Raw genomic sequence first — 16,558 nt, forward strand, 5'->3', positions numbered from 1 at the left:
TCACCAGTGTGGGAAAGGGTGAGCTCAGTTTCTTGTTACAGGTCAGGACAACTCTGTAGCACAACTTACACACCAGATTTTCTCTGTGGGACTGTGTCTGAGAGCACACTCTTTGTGTGGATTCCTCCTGATCCTAATACTGCTTCTCCCACTCATTAACTGGTCTTTCCTGGGAGAACTTTCTTAGTAAATTATCTACATATAAATCCTGTCTCAGATTTATCTTTGGGTTTCCTTTGAACACCAGGAAGTTTTCACATATTTATTTTACAGTGAAGTGATAATTACTACAATAAAGTTATTTGAGCACATATGTCAGCCACATTGCATTTGTATCATTTGGAAAGTGGCATGATCTGGAAAGCTGGGAAGCTTTGGATTCCCACAGATATCATCGTTTGTCTGGACAAGTGTTGAAGGAAAGAAAAACAGCCAAATGAAAGACAGACAGAAAGTTTCTCATATATATGTATATGTATGTGTATGTGTGTGTGTGTATACACACATATAATTATACTTTAAGTTCTTGGGTACACGTGCAGAATGTGCAGGTTTTGTTACATAGGTATACACATGCCATGGTGGTTTGCTGCACCCATCAACCCGTCATCTACATTAGGTATTTCTCCTAATGCTATCCCTTCCCTCCCCCCGACCCCCTTGACAGACCCCAGTATGTGATATTCTCCTACCTGTGTCCGTGTGTTCTCATTGTTCATCTCCCACTTGTGAGTGAGAACATGTGATCTTTGGTTTTCTGTTCTTGTGTTAGTTTGTGGAGGATGATGGTTTCCAGCTTTATCAATGTCCCTGCAAAGGACATGAACGCATCCTTTTTTATGGCTGCATAATATTCCATGGTGTATATGTGCCACATTTTCTTTATCCAGTCTATCATTGATGGACATTTGGGTTGTTTCCAAGTCTTTGCTATTGTGAACAGTGCTGCAATAAACATATGTGTACATGTGTCTTTACAGTAGAATGATTTGTTATCCTTTGGGTATATGCTCAGTAATGGGATTGCTGGGTCAAATGGTATTTTTGGTTCTAGATCCTTGAGGAATTGCCACACTGTCTTTCACAATGGTTGAACTAATTTACTCTCCCACCAACAGTGTAAAAGCCTTCCTATTTCTCCACATCCTTTCCAGCATCTGCTGTTTCCTGACTTTTTAATGATTACCATTCTAACTGGCATGAGATGGTATCTCATTGTGGTTTTGATTTGCATTTCTCTTAATGACCAGTGATGATGAGGTTTTTTTTTTTCATATGTTTGTTGGCTGCATAAATATCTTCTTTTGAGAAGTGTCTGTTCAAACTCTTCACCCACTTTTTGATGTTTTTTTTTTCTTGTAAATTTGTTTAAGTTTTTTGTAGATTCTGGATATTAGCCCTTTGTCAGATGGGTAGATTGCAAAGATTTTCTCCCATTTTGATTATCTCAATAGATGCAGAAAAGGCCTTTGATAAAATTCAACACCCCTTCATGCTAAAAGCTCTCAATAAACTAGGTATTGATGGAATGTATCTCAAAATAATAAGAGCTAGTTATGACAGACTCATAGCCAATATCATAATGAATGGGTAAAAACTGGAAGCATTCCCTCTGAAAACCAGCACAAGGATGCCCTCTGGCATCACTCCTATTCAACATAGTATTGGAAATTCTAGCCAGGGCAATCAGACAAGAGAAAGAAATAAAGCATATTCCAATAGGAAGAGAGGAAATCAAATTGTCCTCATATGTTTTCTTAGTTACTGCATGTCATTGTAATTTATGGTAATCTGTGTCAAGAATTTCAATAGCCTGGATCGATGCATAGAGCAAAGTGGCAATAATGGTAGTAACAGAGGCAGTAGAGCTCTACCTTTGTGTGACAATAGCATTACATTGACAGAGGCCAAACATGTGAGGCTTCCTGAACTGAGAGACTCAAGATGTAGTTGTTATACCAGTAGAAGAGTCAATGGATGGATTAATTTCTGAAGTAGTAGGGTTTTCCTTGATGTGCAGAAGCAAGATGACACGATAAATATAAAGAGCAGTGTGGCAGTAGATTCAGGAAAAGAGATGTCTAAGCCATACAGAGCACCAGTTGTGGATCTCGACTCACTGCAACCTCTGCCTCCTGGGCTCAATAAAGACTTAATTTGACATTTGCTAATTGTTTTCTATATGTCTTAAATCTTTTTTTGTCTCCGTTTCTCTATTACTGCCTTCTTTTGTTTAGTTGATTTTTTTGCTAGTATGTCATTTTGATTCCCTTCTCATTTATTTTTCCTTATGTAATTTTGGTTACTTTCTTAGTGGTTTCTCTGGATATTACAATAACATCTTAAATTTATAACAATCATAGTTTGAATTAATACCAACTTAGTCTCTATAATATACAAAATGCTGTTTCTATACAGCTTTGTCTTCTTTATGTTTCTATTATCACAGATTATCTAATACATTAAGCTATGTTAATGACAATACAATGTACAATAGCTTAATAATTATTGTGTGATACATTTTCTTTTAAATAATTTGGGGAAAAGTGAGGAACAACAAACCAAAAATATAATAATCATATCTTTTTTTTTTTTTTTGAGACAGGGTCTCACTCTGTCATCCAGGCTAGAGTGCAGTGCTGGTGCTGTGATCACGGCTTACTGCATGCATCCTTTACCTCCTAAGCACAGGTGATCCTCCTGCCTCTGCCTCCCAATTAGCTGGGACCACAGGCATGTGCCACCATGCCCAGCTAATTTGTTTATTTGTAGAGACTCTGTCTTCCTTTGTTGCCCAGGCTAATGTCAAACTCCTGGACTCAAGCAGTCCTCCCATTTTGGCCTTCCAGAGTGTCAGGAGTATAAGTGTGAGCCACTGCACTCAGCAATAATAATATATTCTATAGTTACCAACGTATTTACCTTTGCTGTGTTTTAAATTTCTTTTATTGCTTCTTGTTATTGTTTTGTGTGCTTTCATTTTAAACTGAAGGACTACCTTTGGCATTTCTTGTAGGGCAGTATATTAGTTTACTACAGCTGCCATAGCTTTACCATGGACTGGGTAGCTTAAACAACAAGAATATGTACTTTTTCACAGTTCTGGAGCCTAGAAGTTTGAGATCAAGGTTTTTTTTTTTTTTTTTTTTTTTTTTTGAGGCGGAGTCTCGCTCTGTCGCCCAGGCTGGAGTGCAGTGGCTGGATCTCGGCTCACTGCAAACTCCACCTCCCGGGTTCACGCCATTCTCCTGCCTCAGCCTCCCGAGTAGCTGGGACTACAGGCGCCCGCCACCTCGTCCGGCTAGTTTTTTGTATTTTTTTAGTAGAGACGGGGTTTCACCGTGTTAGCCAGGATGGTCTCGATCTCCTGACCTCGTGATCCGCCTGTCTCGGCCTCCCAAAGTGCTCGGATTACAGGCTTGAGCCACCGCGCCCGGCCGAGATCAAGGTGTTAACCAAGTTGTGGTTTCTTCTGAGGCCCCTCTGCTCGGCATATAAGTAATCGTCCTCTCCCTGTGTCTGCACAAGGTCTTCCTTCTGTGTTTGTGTTCTAATTTTCTCTTATAAGGATACCAGTTACATTGCATCAGAGCCCATCCTAATAACCTAATTTTCAATCTGATTACCTCTTTAAAGGCCCTGTCTCCAAATACAGCTTCATTCTGTGATATAATGGGGTTAGATCTTTAACATATGAATTTTACTGGGATACCATTTGGCCTGTAATAAGCAGGCAGGTCTACTAGCAATGAGCTTTTTCAGTTTTTATTTATCTGGGAATGTCTTAATTTCTCCTTTATTTTTGAAGGATAGTTTTGTCAGATACAGAATTCTTGTTTTACAGTTTTTTTCCCCTCCAGCACTTTAAATGTCATCCCACTGCCTCTAGCCCCTTGGTTTCTAATGAGAAATTAGATATTAATATTATTGAAGATCTCTCATTTGTGAGGAATTGCTTTTCTCTTGCTGTTTTCAAGGTTCTCTTTTTATCATTAACTTTGGACAACTAATTATAATATGTTTTGGTGTGAATTCTTTTGAGTTTATTCTACTTGGAGTTTGTTAAGCCTTTTGGATGTGTAGATTCATGTCTTTCATAAAATTGGGGAGGTTTTCACCCATTACTTTTTCAAATTTTCTTTCTGTCCCTTTCTTCTCTTCTGCTAGGAACTCTTCTTATATATGTGCTTGATGGTGTCCCACAGGTCTCTTAGGCTCTGTTCATTTTTCTTCACTCTTTTTTTTCAGTGTCAGATAACTTCTATTGAGATCCCATCAGCTGCACAATCTGTTCCAGGCATTAAGCTCCTTCTTCCTTTGCAATCTGGTCTTTATTGAGTGGTCCCATGAATGCTTCTTTTCCATGGTTTGGAAGTGGCCATGGCCAAATTTAAAGGTAGTCTCAATGAACTTAACGTCAGTCTTCTCCAGAGCCCGCTGCTTGGTCTGCATCAAGACTTGTGGCGGATGAGCACTTGCTTCTTAGCTCCCACCACACAGCCCTTCAGCATGACAAAGTCATTGGTCACTTCACCATAGTGGACAAAGCCACCCAGAGGGTTGATGCTCTTGTCAGACAGGTCATAGTCAGTGGAGGCGTTGATCAATCTGCCATCCTTGATGAAGTAGCCCTGACTGATCTTATAGATCTTCTTGTTGAACTCAGTGCAATGATGGTAGCCTTTCTGCCCAGTACATGCCACAGAGAAGGTCATATGGGCAGGATGCCATGCCCCAACATAGGCAACCTTGCACAGCCCTCAGTGGGTCTTGTAGGGCAGTTTGTTGGTATGCCAATGACTGGTGACTTCTTTGTAGCCTTTGCCCTTGGTCACCCATTTGATGTCAATCATCTTGTCCTGCCCAAACATTTGTTTCACAGGTATCTGGTCCTCTAGCCTCTCCAGGGACCAGTCCAGTTTCTCGGCCACAGTGCCTCTGTTCACCTGGATCTCCATCACATGGGTCTTCTTCTGACATAAAGGAAGCAGGTGCATCTGGGTGTAGGTATTGATGCGGATGACTTGGCAGTACTTCTTCATGCTGTTGAAGTCCTTCTCCAGCTGCTTCTTGTCATCCTCACCCTGCCATTTCTTGCAGTACTTGGTAAAGGCCTTCTACTTAGCTTTATGCCAGATCCTATAGAAGCGCCTTTTGCACTCATTGCTAATGTGCTCAACAAAGATGGTCTTGGAAATTCAGAGGCCTTGAGGGGTTTCCATATAGCCCAGGATGCCTACAACCACTATGGGCAGTGTCTCTACAATGATCACAGCCTCTACCACTTCCTTCCTGTTCACCTTGGGTCCTAGCTGGCCAGCTTTTCAGACGATGTGTCATGCCAGCCTTGTATCCCATGAAAGCTTTGAGGTGGACCAATTTAGAAGGATCATTGTTGGGGAAGCTCTTCACCTTACCATGATGCCTACTGCTGTGTTTCCAATGCAGGAAGCCCAGGGACCCACGTCTTGGAGCAAAGGATTTCCTGCAAGACATCATGCCATCAAATTCTGCTGGTAGAGCTTTATTCTTTTTATATTGTGCTCCTCAGATTGAATAATCTTGATTGATTTGTTTTGAAGTTTGTTGATTCTTTTTTTCTGCTTGCTCAACTATGTTATTGAATCCTAGTGAATTTTCATGTATTTTACTTTTCAGCTCCACAACTTCCTTTTATAATTTCTGTATTTTATGGATACTCTCTATTTGGTGAAGTATCATTCTTCTGCTTTCCTTTAGCTTTTTTACATAGTTTTTCATAGCTTTTTGAACTTACTTTAAGATAATTAATTTACATTCTTTGTCTAGTAAGTACAATGTCTGGGCTTCCAGAGGTACCATTTCTATTTCTAATTTTCTGAGAATGGGCCATACTACTTTCTTATTGTTGTTGAAATTCGAACATTTTGAGTATTTTGATGTGGTAATGCTGGAAATCAGATTCTTCCTCACTCCCCAGCAAGGTCTGTTGTTACTGCTTGCTGTGGGTTGTAGTTGTTTGCTTGTTTACTGACTTTTCTAAAGTAAAGAAATATTTTGTGAACAGTATTGTCTAGTAGTCACCTAGTGATTTGATAGAGATTTCTTTAAATTACTGGAGCTGAAAAAGAAAAAAGACTTCCTTTGTTTTTACAGATTGACTCTGGGTTTGGATATACATGCAACACTTATTCCAGATGTTGACAACTAACCCTTGGGCTTGACTCTTGCTTGTACAATGTCTGAAAGCCAGGCAGAAGAGAAAGCTTAGTGTCTTCTCAAGTCTTTTCTGAGCATGTGTCCAGCCTTGGGCATGTGGGTGGCCCTCTAGATTTCCTAGTATATGCCTGAGGTTTTCAAAGCCTTCATTTCTCCGCCCATTTCTTTACCCAGCCACTTTCTTCCTAGACTTTTTAGTGTGCCTTCTGCTTTTCTTGTCCATTTTTCCTTGCTCCAAGGGCTCCGGCCAGTATATTTGCCTTGAAATGCTTTTTATAAGCACTGCCTTGGAGTCCACTCCAACCCTGTGAAATTTCATGGTAGAGGAAACAAAGGAAAGCTTGTGAGCAAAACCTTTAGGGAGCCACTGGACAGCTCAAAACACATAACCATAATTCTTTGAGAACAAATTTGGTATTTCTTCCTCTGGCATGGGAAAGCCACACCAGGAACATGGGCCTCTATCTTCATGGATGCCAATGAGCTGGATGTGTGAGATGGGATGGTAGGTGGGTCAGTTCAAGGACCACAATACTCTCTTATAGAAACCCAGCAGCTTTTTTCCCCCTCAAGCATTGTCTTGTTTTTTATTTGTATGTTTTTCTGGGGCAATGGCGTGAATAGGCCATTTGCTCTTATCATCTGGCAGGCTGGCCAGATGTGTACAGGCAGGGGTTCCAAGATCAGGAATGGCAGTATGAAAGGTGACTTAGGCTCAAGATTGGCAAAACAACACTTCTATTGCCTTTATTGACTCAAGCAAGTTACAAAGCCCAGCCCAGATTGAGAGAGAGGAAAAATAAACTCACCTCTTGATGGGAGGCACTGAAAAGTCATATTGCAAAGGACACGAATACAGAAAGGAGCGTGGTGGCTCATGCCTGTAATTCCAGCACTTTGGGAGGCTGAGGCGGGCAGATAGCGAGGTCAGGAGATTGAGACCATCCTGGTTAACACGGTGAAACCCCGTCTCTACTACAAATACAAAAAAAATTAGCCGGGCGTGTTGGTGGGTGCCTGAAGTCCCAGCTACTCGGGAGGCTGAGGCAGGAGAATGGCGTGAGCCCAGGAGGCAGAGCTTGCAGTGAACTGAGATTGCACCACTGCACTCCAGCCTGGGCGACGAGGCGAGACCCCCCTCAAAAAAAAAAAAAAAAAATCCTCAACACGCATATAATTTTTAAAGGCACAAAGTTTAGGCTTCTGATATGCAGATGAAGTAAATGGAAATGCTAGGTGTTTTTTTTAGTTCATAAACTAGGAAGTTGTAAATATATTGAGTAGATGTTAGTAACTTCATGGGCAATCTTCACGTACTTGAGTACGTTGGCCATAATTAAACTTTATTTATTGATTTGTAACCATCTGATAAAGGCAAGCACCTCTGCATTCTTGTAAGTGCTGTCGTCAATAGCTTTAAAGAAGAGTTCAAGTAAAAAAATTATGAAATTTTCATGTATTATATGCGGTTTTCCTTTTTTCTAGTCAGAACCAGCTGTTCCAGATTTGTTTCCTCTTTATCTAGAAATGCATATTGTGGTGGACAAAGCTTTGGTATGTGTTTTGCTTTTTCTTTGCTTTGAAATATTTGATCCAAATGTATGATTATCCCTAGCTAGCTAGACAGAAACTAAAAGATTCCAATGTTCTTACTCGCACGTCATAGAAACAATAGTGGAAAAATGCACAAACTGAGAAACTAAATAGTCAAAATAATACTAGTTTTGTCAGAAATGTTTTATTTGAAATACTTACATAAGAGTACTGCAGAACAAAATGTGTTTTTTTCCCTGGCACTTCACATTTCTAGAGTCCCTCACATTTCTAGAGTCCCTCTCAATCCATACTACCTTTTAATGGTGATTTTGGTAGATGTGAAATTCTATTTTAGGGAAGTTTGAAGAGTAGAATGTAGTCTAGGGAACATTCCACCCTAGAATATTTATTGGGACAAAAGTGATGATAGTATAACTATCTATTAGAATGACTTTCACTAATGAGTCAAGATATTTTTTAGTAGTTTTTGCTGGGGTGCCCATTCTAGTCCATTCTTTACCTGATGAAAAGAGTACCTCGAGATTCCTAATTTCCACAAACAGTCTGAGGCCTCTGAATTTCAGAACCTTGGGGTGATAACTTAGTTTGCGGTCAACTAGATATGTCTTTATTTCTTCTAATAGTTGAAAGATTTCAGAAAATAGAGATTAAAAATATACTTTCTAGGTTTTATTCTGATGATAAGCAGCTGTTTGTGTATACCTACGGAACACCACAGTGGGTATGACTAGTCCTCATTAGCAATTTCTATTCCTAGGGTTTAGAACTTGTCAGGAAGCCAGAGTTAAGGTCAGGGACCAGGAGGGATTTGGAGAAAGATATGAAAATAACTTGATTTATTAGAGTACAGGGAAAAGGGCAAAGGGAACATTTAAGAGAACATTGAGACATTGAGATAGCGGAGAGAAAATTGAGGTATTTCTGGTAAATACAACTAAGTTTCCAGGGAATATTTTGGATTATGAAAATTCTTCTGTTTTTGGATTATGTTATATATTTTGAGAGTAGTTTCAAAAGCTTGTCCAAATTGCCAGGTTTTCAAGTCATATAATGCTGATTAAATATTACTTCTTTAAGTTCTTATACATGTTTACATATTCTTTAATAAAAAAACCCTTGGCTGGGCGTGGTATATGCCTGTAATCCCCGTACTTTGGGAAGCTGAGTTGGGTGGATCACCTGAGGTCAGGAGTTTGAGACCAGCCTGGCCAACATGGTGAAGCCTCGTCTCTGCTAAAACTACAAAAATTAGCCAGGTGTGGTGGTGCACACCTGTAGTCCCAGCTACTCAGGAGACTGAGTCAGGAGAACTGCTTGAACAAGGGAGGTGGAGGTTGCAGTGAGCCGAGATCGCATCACTGCTCTCCAGCCTGGGTGACAGAGGAAGACTCCATCTCAAAAAACAAACAAACAATCAATCAATCAAACAAACAAACAAACAAACAATCATAGTATTCATAGTTCCTTCAGTGACTTTATAATTTGTAAATCTATAATTATGGCATAGTGAATTCATTGCCATGATTGTAGAAAGCATATGGTTCTGTATATACACAGTTTAATAATGGAGACAGACATGGAAACACAACTGTAAGTTGTTATACTATAAGAACATCCAAGTGGGTGTTTTAAAATGTAGGTTTTATTATTACTCAGGCATATTGAAGCCAACAGATCAGGAGATGGTTGCTATTGAAAAGACAGTCTGTTTAATTGTACATAGTACATACTCAGTTTCCAATGGTGGGGGCACTCTCCATCATTCAGGGCCCACAAAGGGAAGTACTGAGGTCAGTAAGGAGGGAAAGTGTCATTGAAATATTTTAAATAGGGGAGTGACATATTTCTATTGTACCTTAGAGTAATCATTTTGGTAATAGTATAGGGACCAGATTGCTGGTGGGAAAATTGGGGAGGGAGGAATCATTTAAGAGATTATTTTAATAATCAGGGTGAAAACTTATAAATTAGTGGCATCAAGAATAAAAATAAAGGAACAACTTTAAAAGTTACTGATTGGGTTGAACTAGAAAAACTTGATTTGATTGATTTATTCATTTACTTAGCAAATTTACTGAGCATCATCTAGATAACAGTTGCTGTTCTAGCCATTGGGAATATAGCAGTGAATAAAACAGAACAATTTCTGCCCTCATGGAGCACATAGTGTAATAAATGTAGGATGTGTTAGATAATAATACCATTCACTAAAGTAGTGAAAATATAAGTGGGAACAGATTTTTGAAGGAAGATGATGAGTTTAATTTTGAATATATTTATTTTAGTTTTGGATATGAGTTTACTTTGGGATAATTTGAGGCTCCTGTGGAACATCCAAGGTGATGTACTGTAGAGAGTTTGTCTATGGATATGTACAGTTTGATGTAGTTGCAATCCAGTTTTTCAGATTTCAAGAGCGACGTATATGTATGTATACATACACACACTCATTTGTGTGTGTGCATGTGTGTACAGTTTTATGCAATGGTATTACATAGGTAGCCTTCCATAACCATTGCCACAATCGAGATACTCAACAGTACCATCACCACAGGAGTCTCCTATGTGATCCCATTAGAGCCACACCAATCCCCTGCCCGCTTCTGAGCCCTTGGTGTCCACTAAGCCATTCTCCTTCTTTGTGATTTCACACATATTGCATAAAGTTATCAAGCAGTCTGTATCCCTTTGAGATTATGTTTTCATGCTGAGCGTAATTTTCTTGAGGTTTATCCAGGCAGTTCCATATATCAACATTTGTTTCTTTTTATTGCTGAGTTTATGGTAGGAATGTACCACAGTTTATTTAACCATTTAACCATTGAAGGACATATGAGTTGTTTCTAGTTTTTAGCTATTATGAATAAAGCTGTTATGGACATTCATGTACAAGTATTTGTGTGAGCATCAGTTTTTTGAGATAAATGCTCAGAAGTGAGATTGCTGAGCCATATAGTAAATCCATTCTTTGTTTTGATTTCAAAGAAGTTGAAGTTACCAAACTATTTTCCAGAGTGGCTGTACCGTTTTACATTCCCACCAGCAATGCGTGAGGGATCCAGTTTATATTCATTTTTCACTTATTAATGTTTTGTTTTGAACTGTTGAACCCCAAAGCAGCCTCATACCTCTGACAGTAGATGGAAATGAATCTTAAAAATACTATATAATAAATTGTACTTAAGTATAAAATTAATTCTGTTTTTCAGTATGATTACTGGGGCTCTGATAGCATGATAGTGACAAATAAAGTCATTGAAATTGTTGGCCTTGCAAATTCAGTAAGTATTTTTCTTTTCATATTAAAATAATTTTTGTTTTGAAATGATAATTTGCCTAAACTTGATATGGTATTCCTGGATAATTACCCCATCCATATAAACTGAGTGTGGGATTGTAAAAACATTGAATTAATTTCTGGGTTTTTATAAGATAACATAAATAGTAATTATGCATGTATTTATCTCTTCTGTTTTTAGATGTTTACCCAATTTAAAGTTACTATTGTGCTGTCGTCATTGGAGGTTTGGTCACATGAAAATAAGATTTCTACAGTTGGTGAGGCAGATGAATTATTGCAAAGATTTTTAGAATGGAAACAATCTTATCTTAACCTAAGGCCTCATGATATTGCATATCTACTAATGTAAGAATAATGTTTCATTATTCCTAGAAAGAAAACAAAGATTTGTGATAATTATGTGGCTTAATGTAAGGAATTATTATTCATTTCTGAATATCCATGCTTTGATTATTTAGTATGTGCTTTATTCAGGCTTTATGCTCAATTTCCAGTTTTCAGGCAATAAAAAGACATTACTAACATTTATTTCTATGCTAATAAAACTTTTATAAATGAAGACACTGAGAGTTTCAAGAGGTTAAGCCATCTCAAAACTCTTGGATCTGGTGGTACTCCTAAGGTTTGAACCTACAGTTTGTATCTCTAGAGCCAAAATGCTTAACCACTACTTAAAGAGATGGGATTTATCTTGAGAGGTTTATATTCTTATATGAGCTTTGACCAAAGGCTTGGTAAATGTAGTTACAAAAGTTTTATCCTAATGAATTTTCTGAGTAATTTTAAAATGTTAGTTTTCTAATTATAAATTATAGCTATATATTTATAATTGTATTCATATTAAATTTATTAGCAGTAACCAGCAAGTGTCTTTCAATAAAACTATACATGTCTATATATGTATTTAAGTTTGGTATGTCAGTATTTTCTTTCGCTTGTGTGAGACTAATCTTTCCCTCACATCTCGGCCAGCCATAAACGTTATTCCTCTTTTAACTTTTGGTTGTCTGATGGATGTAACTTAAGGTCATTGTCGTCGTTTTGATTTGCTTCTTTTCTGATGACTGGTGGATTTGAGCATCTTTTCAAATGCTTGTCGATCATTTGTATCTGTCCTTCTGTAATTGCCTTTTCTTGTCATTCGACTACTTCCCTATAATTTGTAAGGGCTTTAAAAAATAATTTCATTATCTTTAATATTTATATTTTTCCCCATAAGTTATTGGGGTACAGGTGATATTTGGTTACACGAGTAAGTTATTTAGTGGTGATTTGTGAGATGTTGGTGCACCCATCACCTGAGAGTATACACTGTATACACTGCACCATATTTGTAGTCTTTTATCCCTTGCCCCACCTCGCACTCTTTCCCCCAAGTCCCCACAGTCCATTGTATCATTCCTTTTTTTTATTTTGGAGATGGAGTCTCGCTCTGTCGCCTAGGCTGGAGTGCAGTGGTGTGATCTCGGCTCACTGCAAGCTCCGCCTCCTGAGTTCACGCCATTCTCCTGCCTCAGCCTTCCGAGTAGCTGGCCCCCGCCACCTGTATCATTCTTATGCCTTTGCCTCATAGCGTAGCTCCCACATTTTGGGGAGAACATACGATGTTTGGTTTTCCATTCCTGAGTTACTTCACTTAGAATAATAGTCTCCAATCTCATCCAGGTCGCTACAAATGCTGTTAATTCATTCCTTTTTATGGCTGAGTAGTATTCATATATATATATATGAATATATATATAATGCTGCAGTTTCTTTATCCGCTCGTTAATTGATGGGCATTTGGGTTGGTTCCATGATTTTGCAGTTGTGAATTGTGCTGCTATAAACATGCATGTATAAGTATCTTTTTCAAAAAATGACTTCTTTTTCTCTGGGTAGATACCTAGTAGTGGGATTGCTGGATCAAATGGTAGTTCTACTTTTAGATCTTTAAGGAATCTTCACACCGTTTTCCATAGTGGCTATACTAGTTTATATTCCTATCAGCAGTGTAGAAATGTTCCCTGATCACTGCATCCACACCAACATCCACTGTTTTTTTGATTTTTTGATTATGACCTTTATTGCAGGAGTAAGGTGGTTTTGCATTATGATTTTAATTTGCATTTCCCTGGTCATTAGAGATGTTGAGCATTTTTTTCATAAGTTTGTTGGCCATTTGCATATCTTCTTTTGAGAATTGTCTATTTATGTCCTTAGCCCACTTTTTGATGGGATTGTTTGTTTTTGTCTTACTGATTTGTTTGAGTTCATTGTAGGTTCTGGATATTGGTCCTTTGTCAGATGTATAAATTGGGAAGATTTTCTCCCACTCTGTGGGTTTTCTGTTTACTCTTCTGACTATTCCTTTTGCTGTGCAAAAGCTCTTTAGTTTAATTAAGTCCCAACTATTTATCTTTGTTTTTATTTTGTTTGCTTTTGGATTCTTTGTCATGAAATTCTTGCCTAAGCCAATGTCTAGAAGGGGTTTTCCAATGTTATCTTCTAGAATTTTTAGTTTTGGGTCTTAGGTTTAAGTCCTTAATCCATCTTGAGTTGATTTTTGTATAAGGTGAGAGATGAGGATCCAGTTTCATTCTCCTGCATGTGGCTAGCCAATTATTCCAGCACCATTTGTTGAATAGGGTGTCTTCTCCCCACTTTATGTTTTTGTTTGCTTTGTTGAAGATCAGTTGGCTGTAAGTATTTGGGTTTATTTCTGGGTTCTCTATTCTGTTCCATTGATCTATGTGCCTATTTTTATACCAGTACCATGCTATTTTGGTGACTATGGCCTTATAGTATGGTTTGAAATCAGTTAGTGTGATGACTCCAGATTTGTTCTTTTTGCTTAGTTTTGCTTTGGTTATGTTGGCTCTTTATAGGTTCCATATGAATTTTAGAATTGTTTTTTTCTAATTCTGTGAGGAATGATGGTGGTATTTTGATGGGTTTGAATTGAATTTATAGATTGCTTTTGGCGATATGATCATTTTCACAATACTGATTCTACCCATCCATGAGCATGGGATGTGTTTCCATTTGTTTGTGTCATCTATGATTTCTTTCAGCAGTGTTTTGTAGTTTTCCTTGTNGACTATGGCCTTATAGTATGGTTTGAAATCAGTTAGTGTGATGACTCCAGATTTGTTCTTTTGCTTAGTTTTGCTTTGGTTATGTTGGCTCTTTATAGGTTCCATATGAATTTTAGAATTGTTTTTTTCTAATTCTGTGAGGAATGATGGTGGTATTTTGATGGGTTTGAATTGAATTTATAGATTGCTTTTGGCGATATGATCATTTTCACAATACTGATTCTACCCATCCATGAGCATGGGATGTGTTTCCATTTGTTTGTGTCATCTATGATTTCTTTCAGCAGTGTTTTGTAGTTTTCCTTGTGGAGATCTTTCTACTCCTTGGTTAAGTATATTCCTAAGCATTTTATTTTTCTTTGCAGCTATTGTGAAAGGGGTTGAGTTCTTGATTTGATTATCTGCTTGATCACTGTTGGTGTATAGAAGAACTACTGATTTGTGTACATTAATCTTGTGTCTGGAAACTTTGCTGAATTCTTTTATTAGATCTAGGAGCTTTCTGGAGGAGTCTTTAGAATTTTCAAGGTAAATGATCATATCATCAGCAAACAGTGACAATTTGACTTCCTCTTTACCAATTTGGATGCCTGTAAGGGTTTTTGAATGCTTAGATACTAACTATTGTTTATCTGTATGACAAATACTTTTCCATATCTATGATTTTCTATAAACTTTTATTCTCTGCTACATTTCAGCAGACCTTGCTGGACTGAACAAAGGAGGATGAGTGCAGGAATAAAGATAAAGACAAAAGAGTATATTTGCAAGAAGGGGCCAGGGGACTCCTTGCTTCTAGTGAACGGGGGTCCTGAGCTTCTAGAGCCCTTCGTATTTATTGAGTAAAGGAGATAGGGAGAAGGGGGTGGTTGTGGTCAGCTGCTTGACTTAGTGCAGGCCTGCATGACTGCATTCTTTGAACAGTAGGCTCCAGATATTCCAGTAGATAACCTCAAGGAGCATGGTGCCAGGGAGTGACTGCCCTCAGTATACCTTCTGCTGGCAGGCACAGATGTGAGTTTGCCCACATTCTGCATTCATGATGAACAGTTTGCTGTTTAATCATATAGCCTCCAGGGGAATGCTAAGTTGGTCATGACCCTTAGGCTTTCAGTTCCCAACACTACATGAAAACTTCTACATTTCATATGGTCAAATCTGTTAATCTTTTCTTCTTTCTTTTGGGTTTCCTGTATAGTGTAGAAGGTCTCTCCCACCCCCAAATTTTAGTCTGCTAGATTTTTCTTTAGGATTAATATTATTACCTTTTATAGAGTATGGAATTCATAGTTAGAACTGGAGCTGAACCTTTGAAGGAGGAGGGAAAGGAAACAAACACTGACAAAGCAAGGTAGTAGAGCTTGACAACTGATTTGATGTGGAATGGGCACGTCAAAACATGTCAGTATGAATTAAAAAATATATTACTGAGTTTGTCAGGAGTATGCATAGAATTTTAGGGGAAGTCTGAGTTATAAAAAAAGGGCTTATTAAAGTATCTGTGGGAGGGAGAAAGAGTGTAAACAATACTTAGACGTTGGAACATAAAACCAATGTTGGGCATTAGGAACAAATACTTGGAAACAAATGCTGGAAGGGTTAGATATAAACAATCTCAGAGAGACAGAATAAAGGTAGTGGAGAGGCAGTGTGATTGTGAAGTGAAGTGCAGTTGAGACAGAAAGGGCATTTCAAATTGAAAATTGAATACCAAGCTTCTTAAGCTTCTTTACCCATATCCTGGTTTGTTTGGTGGGGGCTCTAAATAAGGCAGTGAATACTTGGAGCTTCTATACTTTAGTGGTTGAGAATATGGCTCGGATTCAGACTGCCTAAGTTCAGATTCTTCAGTAGGATGTATTAATTATGCTACCTTGAAGGAGTTACTTATACTTCCCATCTGACATTTGATTTGCTCAATAGGGACAAAAATAATATTCACTAGTTTGTTTTGAGTATTAAATGGATTAGTTGATGTAAAGCTCTGAGAATAGTGCTATTATTAATATGACAGTTTAAATGGCCCCTTACTCAAAGCTGAAATAATAATGTTTAGGTGTGAAACAATAAAGCACTCCTATTGGAAACTGTTGAACTTTACTACATGGGAGCAACACATTTTAATCTATACATTAAAACGATTTGTCACTGTCACTCAACAGTATTTTTTATCAGAATATTGGAGCCAAACCTTTGGTAAACATAGCCACATGTGATGAGAACAATAAAGGCATTAAAAAGTTGGATCCACGTTTTCCTAGCCAGGGGAACTGAGACACACAACACCTGGAAAATCGGGTAACTCCCACCCCAATACTGCGCTGTAAGCATACAGGCACACCAGGAGAATATATCCCACACCTGGCCGGGAGGGTCCCACGCCCACGAAGCCTCCCTCACTGCTAACACAGCAGTCTGCGCGATC

The 16,558-nt window shown here is 38.2% G+C and overlaps 1 protein-coding gene and 1 pseudogene across 2 annotated transcripts in view; one reads left to right on the forward strand and one right to left on the reverse strand.

The window, feature by feature from the left end:
- Window positions 1-16,558, forward strand: part of ADAM32 (ADAM metallopeptidase domain 32) — a 139,426-nt gene that overhangs the window by 43,341 nt on the left and 79,527 nt on the right. For both annotated transcript variants that reach the window (XM_017847670.1, XM_017847671.1), the window contains exons 7-9: window positions 7,684-7,752; window positions 10,965-11,036; window positions 11,235-11,401. In XM_017847670.1, the coding sequence (XP_017703159.1) occupies window positions 7,684-7,752; window positions 10,965-11,036; window positions 11,235-11,401 (308 nt within the window). The remainder of the gene's footprint in view (window positions 1-7,683; window positions 7,753-10,964; window positions 11,037-11,234; window positions 11,402-16,558) is intronic.
- On the reverse strand, window positions 4,301-5,496 carry LOC108512408 (60S ribosomal protein L3 pseudogene; annotated as a pseudogene).

Source organism: Rhinopithecus bieti, unplaced genomic scaffold (assembly GCF_001698545.2).
Source record: "Rhinopithecus bieti isolate Rb0 unplaced genomic scaffold, ASM169854v2 scaffold_29855, whole genome shotgun sequence".
Classification (NCBI taxonomy): Eukaryota; Metazoa; Chordata; class Mammalia; order Primates; family Cercopithecidae; genus Rhinopithecus; species Rhinopithecus bieti.